Source organism: Typopeltis vanoorti, chromosome 16 (genome assembly GCF_054136105.1).
Source record: "Typopeltis vanoorti isolate ZY-2024b chromosome 16, IOZ_Tvanoo_1.0, whole genome shotgun sequence".
Lineage (NCBI taxonomy): Eukaryota > Metazoa > Arthropoda > Arachnida > Uropygi > Thelyphonidae > Typopeltis > Typopeltis vanoorti.
The window spans coordinates 59,182,823-59,201,665 of record NC_143564.1 but is presented as its reverse complement, the minus strand read 5'-3'; the positions used below and the strand labels follow the sequence as shown (position 1 = coordinate 59,201,665).

General features: G+C 35.9%; 1 protein-coding gene across 2 annotated transcripts in view; it reads left to right on the top strand.

Moving 5' to 3' along the window:
* Nucleotides 1-18,843, top strand: part of raptor (regulatory associated protein of MTOR complex 1) — a 512,095-nt gene that overhangs the window by 360,916 nt on the left and 132,336 nt on the right. For both annotated transcript variants that reach the window (XM_090406523.1, XM_090406522.1), the window contains exon 20: nt 3,093-3,252. In XM_090406523.1, coding sequence (XP_090262649.1) covers nt 3,093-3,252 — 160 coding nt within the window. The remainder of the gene's footprint in view (nt 1-3,092; nt 3,253-18,843) is intronic.

The following is an 18,843-nucleotide window of genomic DNA, read 5'->3' as shown; positions in this document are numbered from 1 at the left end:
GATGTCGATGTCAGGAAACCCAGAATCCACATAGGTGGTCCTGAATTCACTGGGAAAGGAGGGCTCAAAGCCATAGAGTATCACAGCAGGAGTTTCCTTTATGGCTGCATGTAGAGTGGTTTGGCATGTGAACAGAGCATGCTCTATGAAGGTATCCCAGTTTGAGATGTGTTCAGCTAATTTAGACAGGGCAAGCTTCAAGGTTCTGTTCAGCCGTTCACACATGCCATTTCCTTGAGGATGGTATGGTATGGTGTGGTGAACAGCTTCTTTACCTTCAACAGCTTACATACTTGGAGCATCACTTCTGCCTTGAAGTTAGAGCCTTGATTGGTGAGGAGTGTCTGTGGGGTACCATATCGAGTGATTATTAGTTTGAAAAATTCACAGGCCACAGTTTGAGCCGTCTGGTCTTTGAGAGCCACTGCCTCTGGATACCATGAGAACATATCCACAATCACCAATACGAATTTATTTCCATTCTTGGTGACTGGGAGAGGCCCCACAATATCCATGGCTACTGTTTGGAATGGGCGGCTGGGCACTGGAATCGATTGAAGAGGGCTTTGCCCTGTACACCGGATTTCTTTTGGCACAAGTGACAGGAGAATACATATTCTTCAATGTCTCTCCTCATGCCCTTCCAGATATATCAACTTCATACTCTGTTCCAAGTCCCATGTACTCCCTGATGGTCTGCGAAATCAATCGTGAAATGTGTAGAGGATCCAAGGGATCATCTTTTCTGGGACCACAATCTTGTCCTTCCGCCTTCCTACAAGATCCTGTTTGGACAGCATGAGCCCCTCTGGATCAAGGTATAAGGTGTGAAAGAATGACCTGTCATCCTGCGACCCCCTCCTTTTTTTTGACTAGATCATATAACTTCCCCCATACAGGATCCTTCTTCTGCTCTTCTATGATACAGGTTTTGTCCCAAACTTGTTGTTCAAGGGGTGTAACTCCCTTCGGACTCACGGCTTCTGCCATATTCAAGGAAAGAGGCCCTTCTTCTCCTGGACAAGCATTGTCGCTGTGAGTTTTGTCAAGTGACCTAGATAAATAATCTGCTACTACATTGGTAGAACCTGGTATGTATCTTCTGGACAAGAACCAAAGAATCATCCAGTGAGATCTGGAAATTCCTGAATTTCCAGATCTCACTGGATGATTCTCTGGTTCTTGTCCTTCTTAGATGATATGAAGGACAGAGGCTTGTGGCCCGATCGCAATACTATTCGCTGACCCAGCAACATGTATTTGAGTTTCCTCAAGGAGAAAACTATGGCCAGTACCTCTTTCTCAATCACAGAGTAATTAATCTCTGAAGGGGACAATTTATGGCTAATAAAGGCTATGGGTCTGTATTCTTCTCCTTCCTCTTGCTCCACTGCGGCAGCAATTGTGTCCATGGAGGCGTCTGCTGAAAGGCAGAACACCTGACCTAGCTTGGGGTAGGTTAACACCGGTGATTGAGTCAAGGCAAGATTTAAGAGTTGTTGTACTCATTGCTGTTCCTCCCCCCACTCAAATTTCCCTCCTAATCTGCAGCTGCAGTCACTCATACTATGACCAAACATGTAGAACAGCCAACATCCATATATCAGAGCACCAGGAATAGCAGACTATATCTGTTGGAAAAAGCCAGCCACCTGACTCCACCAAGGCAAATTTGAGACTTTTCCTTGAATCTGCTGCAGCTCATACCAACTGTCCTATCCTAAACAAATATGGTTGTATCAAACTGCCTCTCATTTGAGAAACCCTCATCTTGAGACATTCAGCCCAATGGCCAAGAACACTCAATCAATGCCAATAGTGTAATTATAAAACTTTAGGTAATCCTGTATCTCTCCTGTTCTATCTTGTTACTGAAGTGTGCCTCCATGTGTATGTTTGATACCAGTGTACTGATCCCTGAAGATGTCAATTTAACTTTGGAAAAATATAGGAAGTAAAATTAAAATTTTTAGTTTATTATCTAGTTTACATCGTCAATTTCCTGAAACGTGATGCATATTTGCTTTATTAGAGACTTGCGGCCTTCCATAAAACTACATTTAGTCATCAGAGTAGGTTCATGGAATTTCTCACCATTGATTTACTCATAAGACTTGTGTTGTTTCTTAGCTGTTACAGATCTGATTATCATACATACATACTGTATGATTATTAGAATTAATTTAATCCAGTGGAAACTCAGTTGTTGGATTTTAATTACATTTTGTTGTTCTCCCAGACTTTCAAGTCTGATTGCTGTTCAACCAGACTTGAACATAAATATAACATATGTTGTTTGTTGTTAATGATTTTGTACTATATGACAAACTAATTAGACACGCTGTCATATATAACTTACACTATTATTGTACTTGCAAAATGAAACAAAAAATTAATATTTCCACTCACTTTCAAGACATTCGCATCGGGCAGTAATAAATTGTCTTGTGCTATACTGACCTCAAAGCAAGATACAAGAATTTATCTTGCAATTTCTATTTGCATAGTGGGCATGTCACAAATTGTTGCATGTGCTTCAATTAAAACCAAAACTGTGTTTGTTTCATGATATATTAAAAACCTGTAATTGAGTGGAAATTCTATATTTGGTTAGTATATTTAAATACTAACCAAATTCCTGAAACATGTGATGTAAACATGTGAACCGACATTAATGAGACATGAACCATGTGAAAATGATTGGCATGTGTAAGGGAGTGAAAGAATAGGTTTGAATAGAAATGCTTTCATTAGAGACAAATGAATTTTTAACAGTTATGGTTTTGTGTGTATCCAGTAAGTTATGGATTGCTTATCTGATTATATGAACTGGAAAGTCTACACTAGAGACCAAACTGCACTTATTGAACTTGCTTGATGCCTTTCATAAACAGGGTAGTGATATCACACCAGGTATTAAATTCATGTACTACCTAAAATATATATATTTATATTCCATGTATAATTGGATAGCTGGGTTCCAGATGTTTGATAACTCACAGTATTCATATCGTTATATATATTAAGAAATTTTTTTTTTTAATTTCTGAAGAATAGTATGCTGTTTTAATGGAAATATCATTTATTTACAGAGGCGAATCCCCTCCTAGTAATGTGTTTACATCTCAGGATACATCTCGATCAGGGCATGCCCTGAACAAATGGACAGATTCTAAGCCTCTCTTTCAGCAGTACCAGTATTTTGCACAGCACACAAGAAGTCGAAAGATATTTGACAAAGGACCTGATGTGGTAAGAGAATAATTAGAAACAAATATGTGAAACATTCTCTTTGCATTTGTAAAATTTGAGTCTGCCAAGCTGTATTTTTAAATAAACTTACTTAAAAAAGTTAGCTTTTACAAAATGACCTGAGCTCTTAGTAGTATAAATATCCATTATAATTTCTTATTCTTTTAGTATTCCAAAAATGTCAGGCTCCAGGCCTAACAAAATTTTAGAGATGAGGTTATCTGTCCTTAGTTTTTAATTATATTACATTACCCCTGTGGGTCCTCAAATTTGTTGTTTAACTACAGGATAGGCTTCTGAAGCTCTGTGATAGTTTGCACATATATGACAGGGTCATCATTATCATGAAGGTGGAATTGAGATTTTGTGCTTTTTTTTAAGCACTGCTGCAGTTGTTGAGGATCACTGAGTAAGCATAATTGTACTTGATTAAAGCATAATAAATAAGGAACAATGATAAACAGCATTATGTGCTGCTGCACTAATCCTTCTACACCCATACATATGCCTCATGTGATCAATTTATCCCTGAGACTTTAGATACAAACCAGTTGGTAAATATATTTAGGTATACTGATAAAGCACACTTCAAAGAATAAAGATCCAGTACACTGTTGAGTACTGAATGCTGCTCACATCATACAGTGTAGGTTGTGTTAACTCCATATTAACATAAAGTGGATCTTCTTTGAACTAAAATAACTTATTAGTTTTTCTGTGGTTAGTGTCTAAGATCCTTTAAAAAATTTCCAGTGCAAATTTTTTTAAATAGAAATTTTGTACCTAGATTAGGTTGAAAGTGTTTTTTACCATGACAATAAAAATCTTTATCCTTTGAGTTACTTCTCTGGAACCATGAATAGATAATGTTTTGAAAAGGTGATGCATTCTGTTTTCCAAATAGGGAAACTATTTAAGAGATTGGGGAGCTTTTTGCTGAGAGAATGTTATTTTTCCAACACATATAGCAAAATATTGAGATCTCATAGATACTAAAATCTGTGTATGTTAATTTTTAATGTGGTTCAATTAAAGTTTGCTAAAGAAACTTCTACAGTTAATATTCACAGACCCAGAGATCATGAAAATGCAAGTCTTCTTTCAGTCCTAAAGACATTTTTGCAGGTATGATATATTTTATCAAAAGATTTTTATCTTATTAGTCTTCACATTTAAGTGTAGCCCTTATGATGAGAAGAAATACATAAAGCCTTTTTATGAAATGTGCTATTATAAATTACATTAAATATCCAACTCCTAAGTCCCATAGAACTAATACTATGTTAAGCTCATGATTGCAACAAGTAAATACACAAAACCTTCATGATAGCAAACTGAATTTCCTTGCAAAAAAGCATCACAAATTAAGATCCATGCAGCAAGCATTTATAATTTATCTTACATCTCTTAGATGTGAGGAAAAGTACTAACACATCCAAGCACTGTTGAAGAAAACTCGCATTCCAACTTCCAGTCAGTGACACTTTCATGTATAAAAAAACTGGTATCAGGTGTAACGTCAGTGTACAAATGCAAATTAAAAGTTACATATCCTCAAGGCTACAGAATTCCACTTACCATAGATGAGTTATCAGAGACAAGTGGTGAGCGACTTTTCATCCTCATGCTAAGTGCATTAATTTAAATTAAAGATTATTTTCATTTGTTTCACTGTCAACTATAATTCTCCTGGTGAAGTAGGTAATATTCAACTAAAATGCCCCAAATATGGAGGTATAAAAAGTAGTCTACATTGGCTAAATTGAATGCTTCAGAAGGTCAAATTCCAGATGGAGTAGAGCTATCACAGTATGAAATTCCAATCGATGAAAAATTATATTAAAGTGAAATGTAAGAAAATGTTTATTAATTCAGTCAGGTATTTATTATTTTAACCATGTAGGGAAAAATACAGAGAAAAATGTAAGACTGAGCTATGTGGAAAGTAGTTAATCATATGTCTATAGGAAAGACTTTGGTAAGAAGATATTATCATGCAGGTAGCAAAATGTTCTGGAAATGATTTAAAAAAAAAAAAAAAACAGTAAATAAAAGTATACTTGTTTAACAATTTTTCAGAGTAAAATCATTTGAAAAATTGTTAAATATTAGTGATAGAACAGTGGTAGAAAATATACAAGAAGAACATTATCAGGAGTACGTATCAATATTTAGGTAAAAAGCTATCAGAAAACCTGAAATGTGGAAAGGCAGTTGAGGTAGATGATATTTCACCAGAAATGATTGATATGCAGTTACAATGTTTTACATGGCTATACTGCATAATGCAAAAGGCCTGCATAGGAATTTTCCTTCTGAGTGCTCTCAGGAAATATTTTTGCAAGCATACTTGAAATAAGGCTAAGAAAATTTGTGGAAGAGAAGAATGGAGGAATAAGCCGAGAGTAAAATCAGGTATCACATTTTTACTTTAAGAATGAATAGGTGAAAACATCATGGGAATATAAGAAGGATATACTTTTAAGTTCTATAGATCTGGGAATAGCACATAAGGTGCCAGTGTTTGAAACTCTACAATGACAGATACAAAAAGGACACACACACACACCAGCATAAGTTCTATACTTAAGTTGCAAGTCAGCAAAAGAATCAAAAGAGGTAAAGGAAGATAGTTGTAAAATTAGGTATAAGCAAGGATTCTCATAATCCCACTATTGTTTATCATCTGTATCTATTTCATTATTTATGAAAGAGGTATTACAACTGTGAGCCTGTGTAGCTCAGTGGATGTGGTGTTTGCACACCACGGCACTTGGCCGCACGAAGGAAGACTTGGTTTCGAGTCTAGTCGGCGACTAGAGGAAATTTTTCTAAGCCTTTTTTCGACCGGTTCCCGAGTTAGTCGATCTCTGGCATGGGCAAGCGGGTTTTTCCTCCCGGAAACTCAGGTGTTTTGTCCTGTAAACTCAAGAAAATCGACCATAGAACACACATTATTTCAGACATTAAATATATTGTGTTAGGGACCACGAGATGGCGGCACATTTGAGCCGTCTCTTTTCACTGTGCACTGCTTAATTAGTGATAGCCTTGGGCCATCTATCTCTGATTGGTGCCAGTGGAGATTGAACTGCCCACTCAATCTCCAAAAAGTTAGATAGGGCTAAAATGGCTTCGCCTACTCCCTGTATATGGGAATAAAAAGGCGTTAGTTGATTTTTTTTTTTTTAATATACACCTGACGTTGAAATTGGAGATTCCAACTCTATTCTTTAACACAAATAATGTTATACACTGAACAATTTAATACAATAAGATTAACTGTTCTAATAATATAGCACTTACACCGAAATTAGGCAAGCTTGAAAAAGTCCACATGTGCGAGGACACGTCTGCCTTTAATTGAATTGTCATTTGGAATATACTGTTTATTGTAACGGGAAAGATGACAAAACACTAAATACTTATATATAAATGTAAATAATACACTCAGGGCTGTCGGCAGATCAGATTGCTCCCTGAGGCAAACGATTAAATATCATCACTGGATTATAAGGCAAAAATATAAGAAAATATCCAATTGCTTTTTTGTTTTTATTACATGCAAAACAATAACGTTTGCTCTAATCATACAATAAAACTGCTTGTAAGCTGTTCTAAATTTAAATTATTAGCTATGTCCACCTCTATCGATATAGTTGCTAAACCAACCAATCTTTCTTGGGAATGGCACATAAGGAATGGCAGCCTGCCTCTATGCTACACCCTGTCTATACAGAATACAGTAGTATTAAAGTCTTCAAGACTTAAGTTGAATAACCATTCTAACAAGTTTCAGCAGAAAATTAGAAATTAAGTTACTAAAATTATAAAAATAGCAGAAACCTAGAAAATAGCAGATGTATTCTTCCTTTCTTTAAGCAAATTTTTTTTGGGAAGATGCAAATAGATAATAAAATAAACATGGATTTGGGAAGCCAGTTGAATAAATTTATATGGAATAAAATAACAGGTTATTTAGCCAAAGCACTAAATTAGCAGTACACAAGGGTACTGCTATGTTTCAATCTGGTTTTAATGTAAGGATCTTAAATATTTGATCATATCTAGAACCCATAAACATGGCAGTTTTGAAAAAAATTAAGGGAGTGAACAGATCGTAGGATAATATTAAAAACGAAAATTTTAGAAGGAATTTGACATTTTTATCATTCAAGACACCCTGTGAACAAATTAATATTAAGGAGCCTTAGAAGACTGAAATGTTAGGTTTCTGTATTATTATTATTACATGACACCTCCGGGGAGTCCAAAGACTCATCGAGGGAGGGCACCTACTCTACAACTCTCTGCTCCACCAACTGCAACTACCATCATCATCATCTACACTGATGCCATCTACTGCCCACCACCACCACTAGATTTTCACTGACAATCACAAACATCCATGTCCACAGTGGGATTCCAGGCTGAAGAGCAGATACGCTAACCACTTGGCCAACCAAGCCAGCATTGAAGCACCAAGAAATAATGTGTTAATTTGGAATAAAATTGTCATTAGGAAAACAGTAATAATGCAATCATCATGTTACTATCTTAGCATCCTCTACTTGATTGATTATATCAGGAATTTAAGTGAGATGTTATCATTTATTTAGAAGTGAACACCATCAAATTCCTGTCATATACCTCAAGGAGATGTACAGGAGACAGTGAGCTTAATATCTCTGATTTTGATATCAGTTTTAATGCAGCTTTCTTTGTTTTGTAATGTCTATATAGGTGATGAATAATTGCAGATAGCATGTACCATTTTCTTGTATCTCATTTGGATATTAATAAATCATAAAAGAAAACTGAGCATTTTTAGATAGTTTTTTACTTGAAACCATTGCCTTTTTTTTTTAGCTCTACAGACCTTAAATACAGATCCTTGTTATATGTTCATTGTTTCTTGGTTAGTTTCAGAGTAAAAATCTTATGGGATCGCTTAAGAAACAAAGCAACAACTGGCAAGAGACCACCACATTAGAAAAGTAACCTGGGGTTATGACTTAGTGTCCGATCATTTCCTTGTTGTGGTACAATTTTTCCAGTCTTTATCCCATAAGTCCCCTTTCTCCATAGTTCTCACAGTTCACTCTTCAAATTGCCCTTTGTCCTCTTTTTTTACCTTCCTCCTAGGGGTGACCAGTTGAATAATAATTCTCAATCATCATCATTCTTCTCTTATTCTCTGGACGTTTCCATATCATTTCAAGATACTTGTCTCCAAATATATGCATTTCTCAGATGATTGTTACAGGTGACTCTCATACTTTATGAAATGATCCATCTCAATGACTTTCATTTGTTTCCATGTTTTGTTAATTGCTGGCAAAAACTATGTAAAAAAGTAAAACACTTGAATAAATTAATTAAATTTTTTAAAGTTTCATACAACACTATTGTTGTGTACTTCAGATTGGGACAGAGCAAATACCATTGTTTATTTGTGTTCTGTTCCAATCTGAAGAAGTAACAATAGTGTTGCACAAAATAGTAATTAATTTATTCAAGTACTTAGATACAAACAAGCCACAGAAATTTTAACTCTTCCTGGAACCCAGATACAGGAAGTCATCCACTGATATTATGTTTCCCACCTGTAACTTAAGATCCTTTGTACAATGACCTCCAGCTATTAGGTACTTGGTTTTTAACTGATTAACTTTCAGACCCCAACATTTATATTTATCCAACAATTTTCTCATCTGGTATTCCTCGTCCTCTTTGTTCTATACAAAGTTTACCCTGATCGTTAACACAAAGAAGAGAATATAAAACTGGATACACCTTCCATTGCAGTCCTCCAAGATTGCATCTCAGTAGATCTTAAATGTTGATGACATACAGCATCCCTGCTTTGAGTCCCCTTACTAGCATTTAATTACTCTTTCAGTTTGTCACCAATCTTTAGAGCAGACCTTATTCCCTGGTATATCATCTGCACCAGGGAACAAGGTCTGCTCTAAAGATTGGTGGCAAACTGAAAGATTAATTAAAATGTGGCAAGCAATGAAGTGAGTTGGTGTACATGAAGGAACAGTAGAGATGGTGCAGATGCCTTGCCACATCGTCTCTCTTTGGATAGTACTGTAAGATTTCTCCAGATCCACAAAAATCAAATAGTTTTGTTGTTCTTAGCAGCTTGGAGGCCACCTACTTCTTGCACAAGCTGTTATGCTTGGTCTTGAATTCATTCACACTACTTGTACACACAACATTCAATGGCAATCCATTCCCATTATGCACCACTTTGAGAGAAAATTCTAGCTCTCACTCCCACCTTGACAGCATTCATTCTCAACTTCCAAGGATGCTCTTTCACCCTTTCTCCACCTTCCATAATTCCAAAATTCTAAAATAAAAAATTCCATCTGCTGAAATCCTGTACGATCTTTTCAGAAGTTTGTAAGTATCAATCACCTCTCTTTCTCCTGTTTGCTAATTTCTGCAGTCTACAAATTCTCCATCAGTCTTCATAATCAGGATGATATCACAATCCTGATATCATCTTTAACTCTCTCTCCACTGCATCAGAATTATCATGGAAACCAGGAGACCAGACCTATACACAATAGTCTTATCAAAGACTTGTAAAGAGGTAAAATGAAATCCTTATGACTTCCTTATCTTTACATGTCAAAGTTCATTTTAGCATTGCAATCATCCTCCGAGTGCTATTTGCAATCTTTGCTATATGGCCCTTGAACTCCATCTTCCTATCTACTAAAACTCCAAGAACCATAGCCTGATCAGTTTCTTCTAGCATAATCCCTCAAACATAATGTGATGTGATATCTCACCACACTAAAGTGCATGACTTTACATTTATTAACATTAAACTGATAGCCATTTTCGCTTGCCCCACAACTCCAGCCTATTCAAATCATTTTGAAAGTAGTTCATATCACTCACACTCTAGATTACCCAACCTATCTTTGCATCATCAGCAAATAGCTATATGTCACCTATAAAAACTTTCGTAATGTTGTTACTGTATAAATTGAATAATAACCTAGGACTGATCCTTGTATTATGTCAGTGTTACTTTAAATCTTACAGACTCACATCCCTCATATACCACTTTTTGATATCTGTAAGTCAGCCATCATCCAAGCCAAGATTTTATAATCCAGTCCATATTCACCAGTTTATGCAATGTCTTCCATGCTGTATTTTTTATCAAAAGCCTTAGCAAAATCCAAAATTATCATGGTGTATTCAACCCCCTCCCTTGTCTAATTCAGTGGTAACATTATTACAGAATGTGAGCAAGCTTCTCAATCATAACCTTACTTTAGTTAATCCCATGCCGTTCATTGCAAAGTAGAGATTCTCTGTTAACCATTTCTGAATGCAAGCCCTAACTAACATTTCAAAATCTTCACTACCAATCTTCACTTCACTACCACTGATAAGTTGACAGTTGGATACATCAGACTTTTCACCAGCCTTGTGCAATGTTTTCACTCTCCTTGGGAATCATCTCTGTTCTGAGACTCAAATTATATAATCTGATCAAAGGAATAGACAGTTCAACTGAACTTGCTAAATTCTTATTCAGTTTGTGTGACAGCTCTAACTTCCTTCTCATACACCTGAGTTTCTTCATCCAATAAAGAGATGGCAGTGAGTGCACTGCTGCATACACCTGATTGATAACTTTTAGCAAAATTGCCACTGATTAGTTGAACAATATCTTCTTCATCAGTCACCCACATAACATCTGAATTCAGTAGAGTTATTTTTTCATATTCATTCTTTTACTTTTAGCATAACATTAGAATTCTTAATGTGTTTAGCTTGTAGAGCCAGTTTCTTTTCATACTCAGATATAGCTTTCTGTACAATCCATGTATTGCTCATGCAGGACATGAGCAATACATGGATTGCTCATGTCTTCCTGTTGCAAAACTAAACTGTTCTTTCAACATTACTGTTGAACAGTAATAATTCAAGTTTTTCTTACTTCCCTTTCTATAGATGGATGATAAATATGACAAGTTCCATTCATAAGTGATATCCTCATCCACATTCACTTTGTTAAATATCATTGTCAGGATCTGTAATATTTTACTACCACCATACTTGAATATTTCTTTTATTGTTCTTCTACTAGGCTCGGCCATCTTTCCATTCTTTGATGTTTGAAAAGCTCACATTGCCTCTTCTAGTTTACTTCAAATGCCTTTCTACTGACATAGCTTCTCATTTCCTGGATATTCCACTCTATCTTCATATAATAAATCTGCTTAATATCTCTTAAAATCTTGAAGGGAAATAATCATAGCTCCTGCTCAAGATCTATAGGAATCTCACACACATTTTCAGACATCAGCAGAGTGATTATATCTCACTAGACATTCAGATTCTTGTCTGAGAGTTTTACTGATTAACCATGTACAGCAGGTTTCCTGTACTTCATTATCAAGTTCCTGATATGTAACATCAAGAGGTGTACATGCTACTATGAGAGAACTGAAATTAAGTTTGCATTATTATTAATTTCCTATTAGTTTTCCTCCAAATTAGTCTGTTGTTTGTCAATACTCCAATATTGTGAAAATCTCCAATTTGGTCTTCTAAGACACTTCTGACTCGATCTATCTTGGTCTTCCTCTGGGCCCTTTTTTCCTGCCATCTTGTTAGCAAAAACAGGTGTCAAACACCTGTTTTGATAACCTTTTCTCTCTCTCTCTCTTATTCTGTTTAAGTGACCATATCACCTTAGATTAGCCCTGCTCACATTCTTGAATTTAAAAATGTCAACTTCCTTTTTACTATCTCCATTTTTAATATCTTGCCATCACCAGATCAGTTATTGATTTGCCCTTAAGTTGATTAGGTCTGTTGTAAACTTGTATATACACCCAATTCCCCATTTACATGGTAGATTGGTTCCAGAAAATACCGTGTAAATGAAAGCCATATAAAAAAGAATATAGTGCATATGAAACAACAGAAGAATGGTTCCAGATGTGAAAACCCAATACAAACAATAAGTTATTTTCAAAACAAAATATATGAAAACCATTGAATAAAACTATTTAATTTAATGAAATGTTTTTATTTAATTTTAAATACTTATTTAAAGTATATACATATGTATCTTTCTTAAAGAAAACAGTGTGTCACTAATAAAACAAATTCAAAAAGGCTCAAATACACCCCGCATGTGATTATTAGTTAAATTTTATTCACTGTCACTTTCTGACAGTAGCTGCATTCTTTTGTGTGAGACTGGAATTAAATCATTTCCATCACTTGAAATACTTTGGCCTTCTTGTAAATGCAATGATGAAACGTTTTCATACGTTTTTCATACTGCAATGATGAAACATTTTCTTCATTAAAAAGAACTAAATCAGCACTAATTTCTAATAATTCTGAAGGGTTGATTTTTTTTTTTTTTACCACGAACTCTGTAATTAATCATTGAGATTGTATTTTGACTAGATCTTTGTATAATTCTTTATATTGTACCGTACATTATGAAAAATTATAGCTCATGTTTAAACTGTTCAACTCTTTCATTATTTGGATCATGTGTAAGAAAATGATGTTGCAATTTACTAGCCATTTGAAGCCCTTCTTTAATTACTCCTGCAGTGAGTGGAATCTCTTCATCATTATCACTTTTTTTCTTTTTCATCGAGATTCTCAAGGACAGTTATTATTTCGTCATCACTAACAGCCTTGTTAACCATCAGTTCTTCAATATCTGCAGACGAAAAATCATCAGATCCTTCTCTGCCAACTGCATGTGCTAATCTGATGATATAGAGATATTCAGTTGTATGCAAAGGTAGAGTTTTTCCTTTTCACACATTCTGGGCCAAGTAGCTTTCCGGTATGCGTTTAAAGTCGATGGTTTCAATTCTAATAATTCCAACATAGCAAGTTTGATGCAATCCAAAATAGAAAATTTCTTCCACACGTCAATAATTGTCAGTAAATTATCCTTATCTAGTTTATCAAAATGTGTTGGAATGTTCTTCTTATGTAGTAATGATAACTAATAATAAAGGAACTGACAGCGTACACTAGAAATATAAATTAATAAACAGATTAATAAACGAAAATATAAATTCTATAAACAGATAGAGGGGACAGCCATGGGTTCACCACTTTCCCCACCCTTGGCCAACTTCTTTATGGAGACCTTTGAAGAGAAAGCCTTAAACTCAGCCCCACAAAAACCTACCATATGGCTTCGCTACGTTGATGATGTGTTCGCTATTTGGCCACATGGCCCGGATTCACTCCTCTCCTTCCTAACGCGTTTAAATAACCAACACCCTAGAATCAAGTTCACCCTGGAAAAAGAGGAAAACAATAACCTCCCCTTCCTAGACACACTAGTCACCTGCCAACCTGATGAAACCTTGGTTTTCTCAGTTTATAGAAAACCCATCCATACAGGCAGATACATTCACCAACAATCCCATCACTCCCCCTCACAACAATATGGAGTTATTAAGACACTATCTGGATACTCGCCACAGAATAAGATGGAAGAAAGCCACAGTAATGCACCGCAGCAAGTTCAAATATGAAAGACTATTCATGGAATCAGCCTCAGCCCTTAGGAACATGCAAACCTCAACAAATTTGGATGCATAAGACTGCTTCAAATTTGGGAAACATTTATCAGAAGAACTTCAGCCCAAAGGCCAAGAACTACCAATATATCCTGCCAGGGGGCACCATCAGGACTTTAGGAAAACGTTAGCTTCCTAGCTTCGGTCTCATTTGCTGTTATGTAGTACTTGTGTGCACTTGTCTTTGTATTAAGTTCCCAAGAAGATGGCAACGTGACGTTTGCCGAAATATCAGAAAGTATATATTAAAGTTTATTTAATTTATATTTCTAGTGTACGCTGTTAATGCCTTAATTATTAGTTATCATGTTTAACCAGCGTATAAGCCTCTCTACAAGAATTCTTATGTAGTAAATTTTGAAAGTAGTAAGCGCACCCTGGTCTTGCGGTTGTATTAAGGATGATGTATTAGGTGACTGAAAACAAAATTCCACATTTGAGTGTTCTAAAACAGGATGGCCAGCCACATTGTCTATAATCAGTAAAACTTTATAATAAATTTAGTTTAACCCTTTATCCAAGTGTGAGCAAACAAAGTTTGCGCCTGAAAATATCTTCAGGACTGAGGTAAGGTAGTACAACACCAGGCAACTCGGAGCAAAGGTGGATCAAGCTAACATCACTCCTACCTCAGTATCTCCCATAATGCAAAACACATCTCCTTGCAGATATGTATAATGTTATGCATTAAGGGAAAGGCCACTACCCAGACTGGTTTCAACCTTTTTTGAGGTCTTGTCAGTGGGAGCCAGGCTCAGAAGTGGAGATACCAAGTCAGAAGCAATGGACAGGTCATCTTTACCTAGAGGATTTGCCAAAAGGTATGCCACCTTATTAAATTACTCTGGATTTAGAGAAAGATGTTGAAAGTTTATTTTCACTTGGTTAGACTATAATAAATTTAGTTTAATCCTTTATCCAAATGTGAGCAAACAAAGTTTGTGCTGCCTGAAAATATCTTCAGGACTGAGGTAAGATAGTACAACACCGGGCAACTCGGAGCAAAGGTGGACCAAGCTAACATCACTTCTATCTCAGTATCCCCCATAATGCAAAACACATCTCCTTGCAGATATGTGTAATGTTATGCATTAAGGGAAGGGTCACTACCCTTCATACCCTTAATAATAAGCTGGCACACCTTTTGGTAACTCCTTTATCCAAATGTGAGCAAACAAAGTTTGTGCTGCCTGAAAATATCTTCAGGACTGAGGTAAGGTAGTACAACACCGGGCAACTCGGAGCAAAGGTGGACCAAGCTAACATCACTTCTATTTCAGTATCCCCCATAATGCAAAACACATCTCCTTGCAGATACGTGTAATGTTATGCATTAAGAGAAGGGCCACTACCCTTCATACCCTTAATAATAAGCTGGCATACCTTTTGGCAACTCCTATAGGTAAAGATGACCTCTCCATTGCTTCTGCCTTGGTATCTCCGCTTCTGGGCCTGGCTTCCACTGACGAGACCTCAACAAAGGTCGAAACCAGTCTGGGTAGTTGCCCTTCCCTTAATGTTTGGGGGTTCTCCAAACTTCAGGTTTAAGTACATATGTACAGTTTTAGGAAATGATAATTATAATGGAGATTACCCTTTTTAACAGAACTGATTTCAAACAGAAATTTTAAAAATAAGTGCCATTTGAACCGTGCTAAATCAAAATATACAGTGTAAAAATAGAATTGGTTCTGTTTTCTAAATCATTATTTGGAAATTGTGTAAAAAGAGAATTAGCTTTATATTTGTTTTGATAATAGTCATTTAGCACCTGAAATCTCATTTTCAACCACCAGTATCAAACTGTAATCATTTATTATATGATTTTCTCCATGACATCCTGAACTCAAATCTTATGCATCTTTACAGGGGGCATAAGGGTTAGGGAATTAAAAATTTGAACTCATGTACTTCAAGAATTAGTTTTATAAACTCTTTATTTACTTTTTCTCTATTTTTTACTTGGTACTTTTATTGACTTTTAGAGTTTCTGATTTTATTTATCTGTTACACTCCATGTAAGTAGATTTGTACTCAGTATTTCAAAGCCTTAACCTTTCTTCTTTTTTCAGTCAGGACATCTACTTTTCATTTTTTACTTCCTGAATCACCTTGTGATATTTAGTATTTGGACCTCATATATTTCTTGTCTCGTAAACCATTGTCCGTTTCTTGCAATGTCATTGCCAAGAAGATCCACTGGTTCAGAGCAATATTATTTTTAAGCTGACAGGGAGCTGGCCTATCAAGGAACTCCCACTGTCTGACCAGGATTTGATTTCACAATTATCTTTTCTTAGGTATGCTACTGACTAAGCTAAAGAGTCATACCTATTATATACAGGAATTAAGTTAGAAAAGAACCCCCCCCCCCTCAGCTAGCCCAAGTAGAGCAGATAAAAGAAAAGAATCTGACTCACAGTATGTAAAAGAATGGATCAGGCCCTGCTAGTGGCTCCCAGCATGGGATAATCACCTCCCTTGCTATCCATTCAGTATTCTCTGTGATCCAGTTCATTCAAATATATTGAATAATTATCATGAGTCCTTATTCAGTATATTTGGATTACTTACTGTATCTGGTAGAATATCCCATATAACCCTAGAGAACATGTCCTCTAGGGTTATAGAGTTCCCTGAGTGATAATACTAAATACCAGCTGAATTTCTGTTCATATACTTAGTGCACTAGAGAGAGTACAATTTGATGATGTCTTGTGGATATTTTTCTTGATGAAGAAGAAATGATAGACACTGGCCATCTAAAGTTTTCAAGAAAAAAAAAATCCAAGGGCTAATGGAAACAAAACCAGCCAATATAGGATGCCAGATGATAACCACCAAAAAGAAATAATGAAATCATTTCTAAAATGGAATTCTCATGGATTCTTCGAAACCTTAATGACATCAAGGCTATCTTGCAGAAGTATAAACCAATATACTTCTGCCTGCAGGAAACATAAGTGAAGCTGAATGATGATCTTCCATTACAAATATAGCCAACATTTGTAAGGACAAAACCAGGGATGGACTTGCCCATGAACAACCATAACTTTTCTAGCAAGTCCTTCTTAATAATAGCATAAAAGTAGTTTGCTATCAGACTCTCATTCAGAACTCTAATAATAGTATGCTGCATCTTGGAGTGCTTAAGAGTCAAAGCTGTATAACTGAGAGGAGACCTCCACATAGCCTTTAAAGGAATGTGGAGAACCGACCAGGGCTTCTGATCTAATGTCCAATCCTTACCTTCTCGTGGTGCACCCTGTTCGGTATCTACCTGAATACTGAACGAATGAGGATGGGCTGGCAATTTGGGATTTAGCCGACCAAATTGTATTCTTATTGGCTTAAACCAAAATACAAAATGATGGTACAACATGGCAAAATTTCATGCTCGCTGGAGCGTCACCCGGTTAAACAAGGCCCGCATTGTTTTTGCCAGGAAACCAGGGTGAACAGCAAAAAGTCAGCTACTGGAACAAATCTGAAAACACACCCCAACTCAAGATCACCAGAGTTAAAGATCGGTACTATCAACATAAGAAGCTGAATGGCAAAGAAATGGAATTAGCTGAGGAATTAGGTAAGTACCAGTCGACATAAAAGGGGTGACTGAAACAAAAAAGATAAAAGCTGGTAAGATCTTTCTGAGTAATAAATACAAAATGTTATATTCAGGCAATGACAATCAAGGAAAAGAAGTTGTAGCCATGGTATTCAACACAAAATATGAGGCTAATCTTCTTGAATGTCAGGCAATCTCAAGTAGAGCGATGTGGGCAAATATGGAATGGGGAACTGGACAATTTGTCCCTATGGCCCCACAGAAGGTTCTACTAGGGTAGAATTGGAGGAATTTTTTGATGCTTTTAGAGAAAGCAACTGACACAATGAAATAGGAAAAGTTAGTCATTGTTGGGGATCTAAATAGCAGAGTAAGAAATAATTGTCATACAAAAATATTTTGGGAAAATTTGGAGAAAAGAGCAAAGCAAATAATAATCGCAAATACTTGTTGGATTTCTGCTCAGGACATGGACTGGTTATTACTAACACCATGTTCCAACATTAAAATGTGTACAAATTCACATGGAGAGAAGAGGCAAGGAATAAGAAAAGTTTCATTGACTATGTTATTGTTGATAGTGATATTTTGTCTCTGGTGCAAGACACCAGAGTGTACAGAGGATTTGAAATTGGAAGTGATCACTATTTAATCTTAGCAGGATAAAATTGAATTTCGTATTGAAAAGAATGACATGTAAGAAAGTTTTAAAGCGAATAAAAGTTGAGCAGCTCTCAGATGTGAACTGTAGACTAAAAGACACAAAGATTATTAAAAAAAAAATGAAACCGTTTGAGAACAGGAACCAAACTTTGGAGATTCAGTGTCAAGCCTTGAAGAAAACCTTGATTGATTTAACCAGAGAGGCAGTGAAGGAAAAGAAGAAAGCATATCAAAAGTTCCTGGCAAATAAGTCAGCTTGTGTTCTTAGAGAATACAGAGACAAATGTAAGAAAGCTAAACGCTATGTAAAACTAGCTAAACAAAAGTCATGGGAGGACGTTGGCAAGAACATAGAAAATAAATATCAAGAAGTGGCAAGATATTCTGGAGTTGTTGAAGCTTAGAAATGCAGGAAAGAGTGCTGTAAAAGGAGTTAGAGATGATAAAGGTGAAATGAAAACAGGAGAAAAAGATATCCTTGAAGTATGGAATAATTACTTTGAAAAATTGCTAAATGAAACAAGCCGTGAAAGCACAGTGGTAAAAACTCAACAGGAATACAGTCAGGAATACATATCCATGCTTGAAATGTGGAAAGGCAGCAGGAGTAAAAGATATTCAACCAGAAATGCTGAAGTAGTGGTATGAAAGTCTTACAGTGGCTGCACTGCATAGTTCAGAAGACATGAACAGAGGGACGAATTCCCAATGATTGGAATAGAGCTCTCATAGCACCCATATATAAAAAGGGAA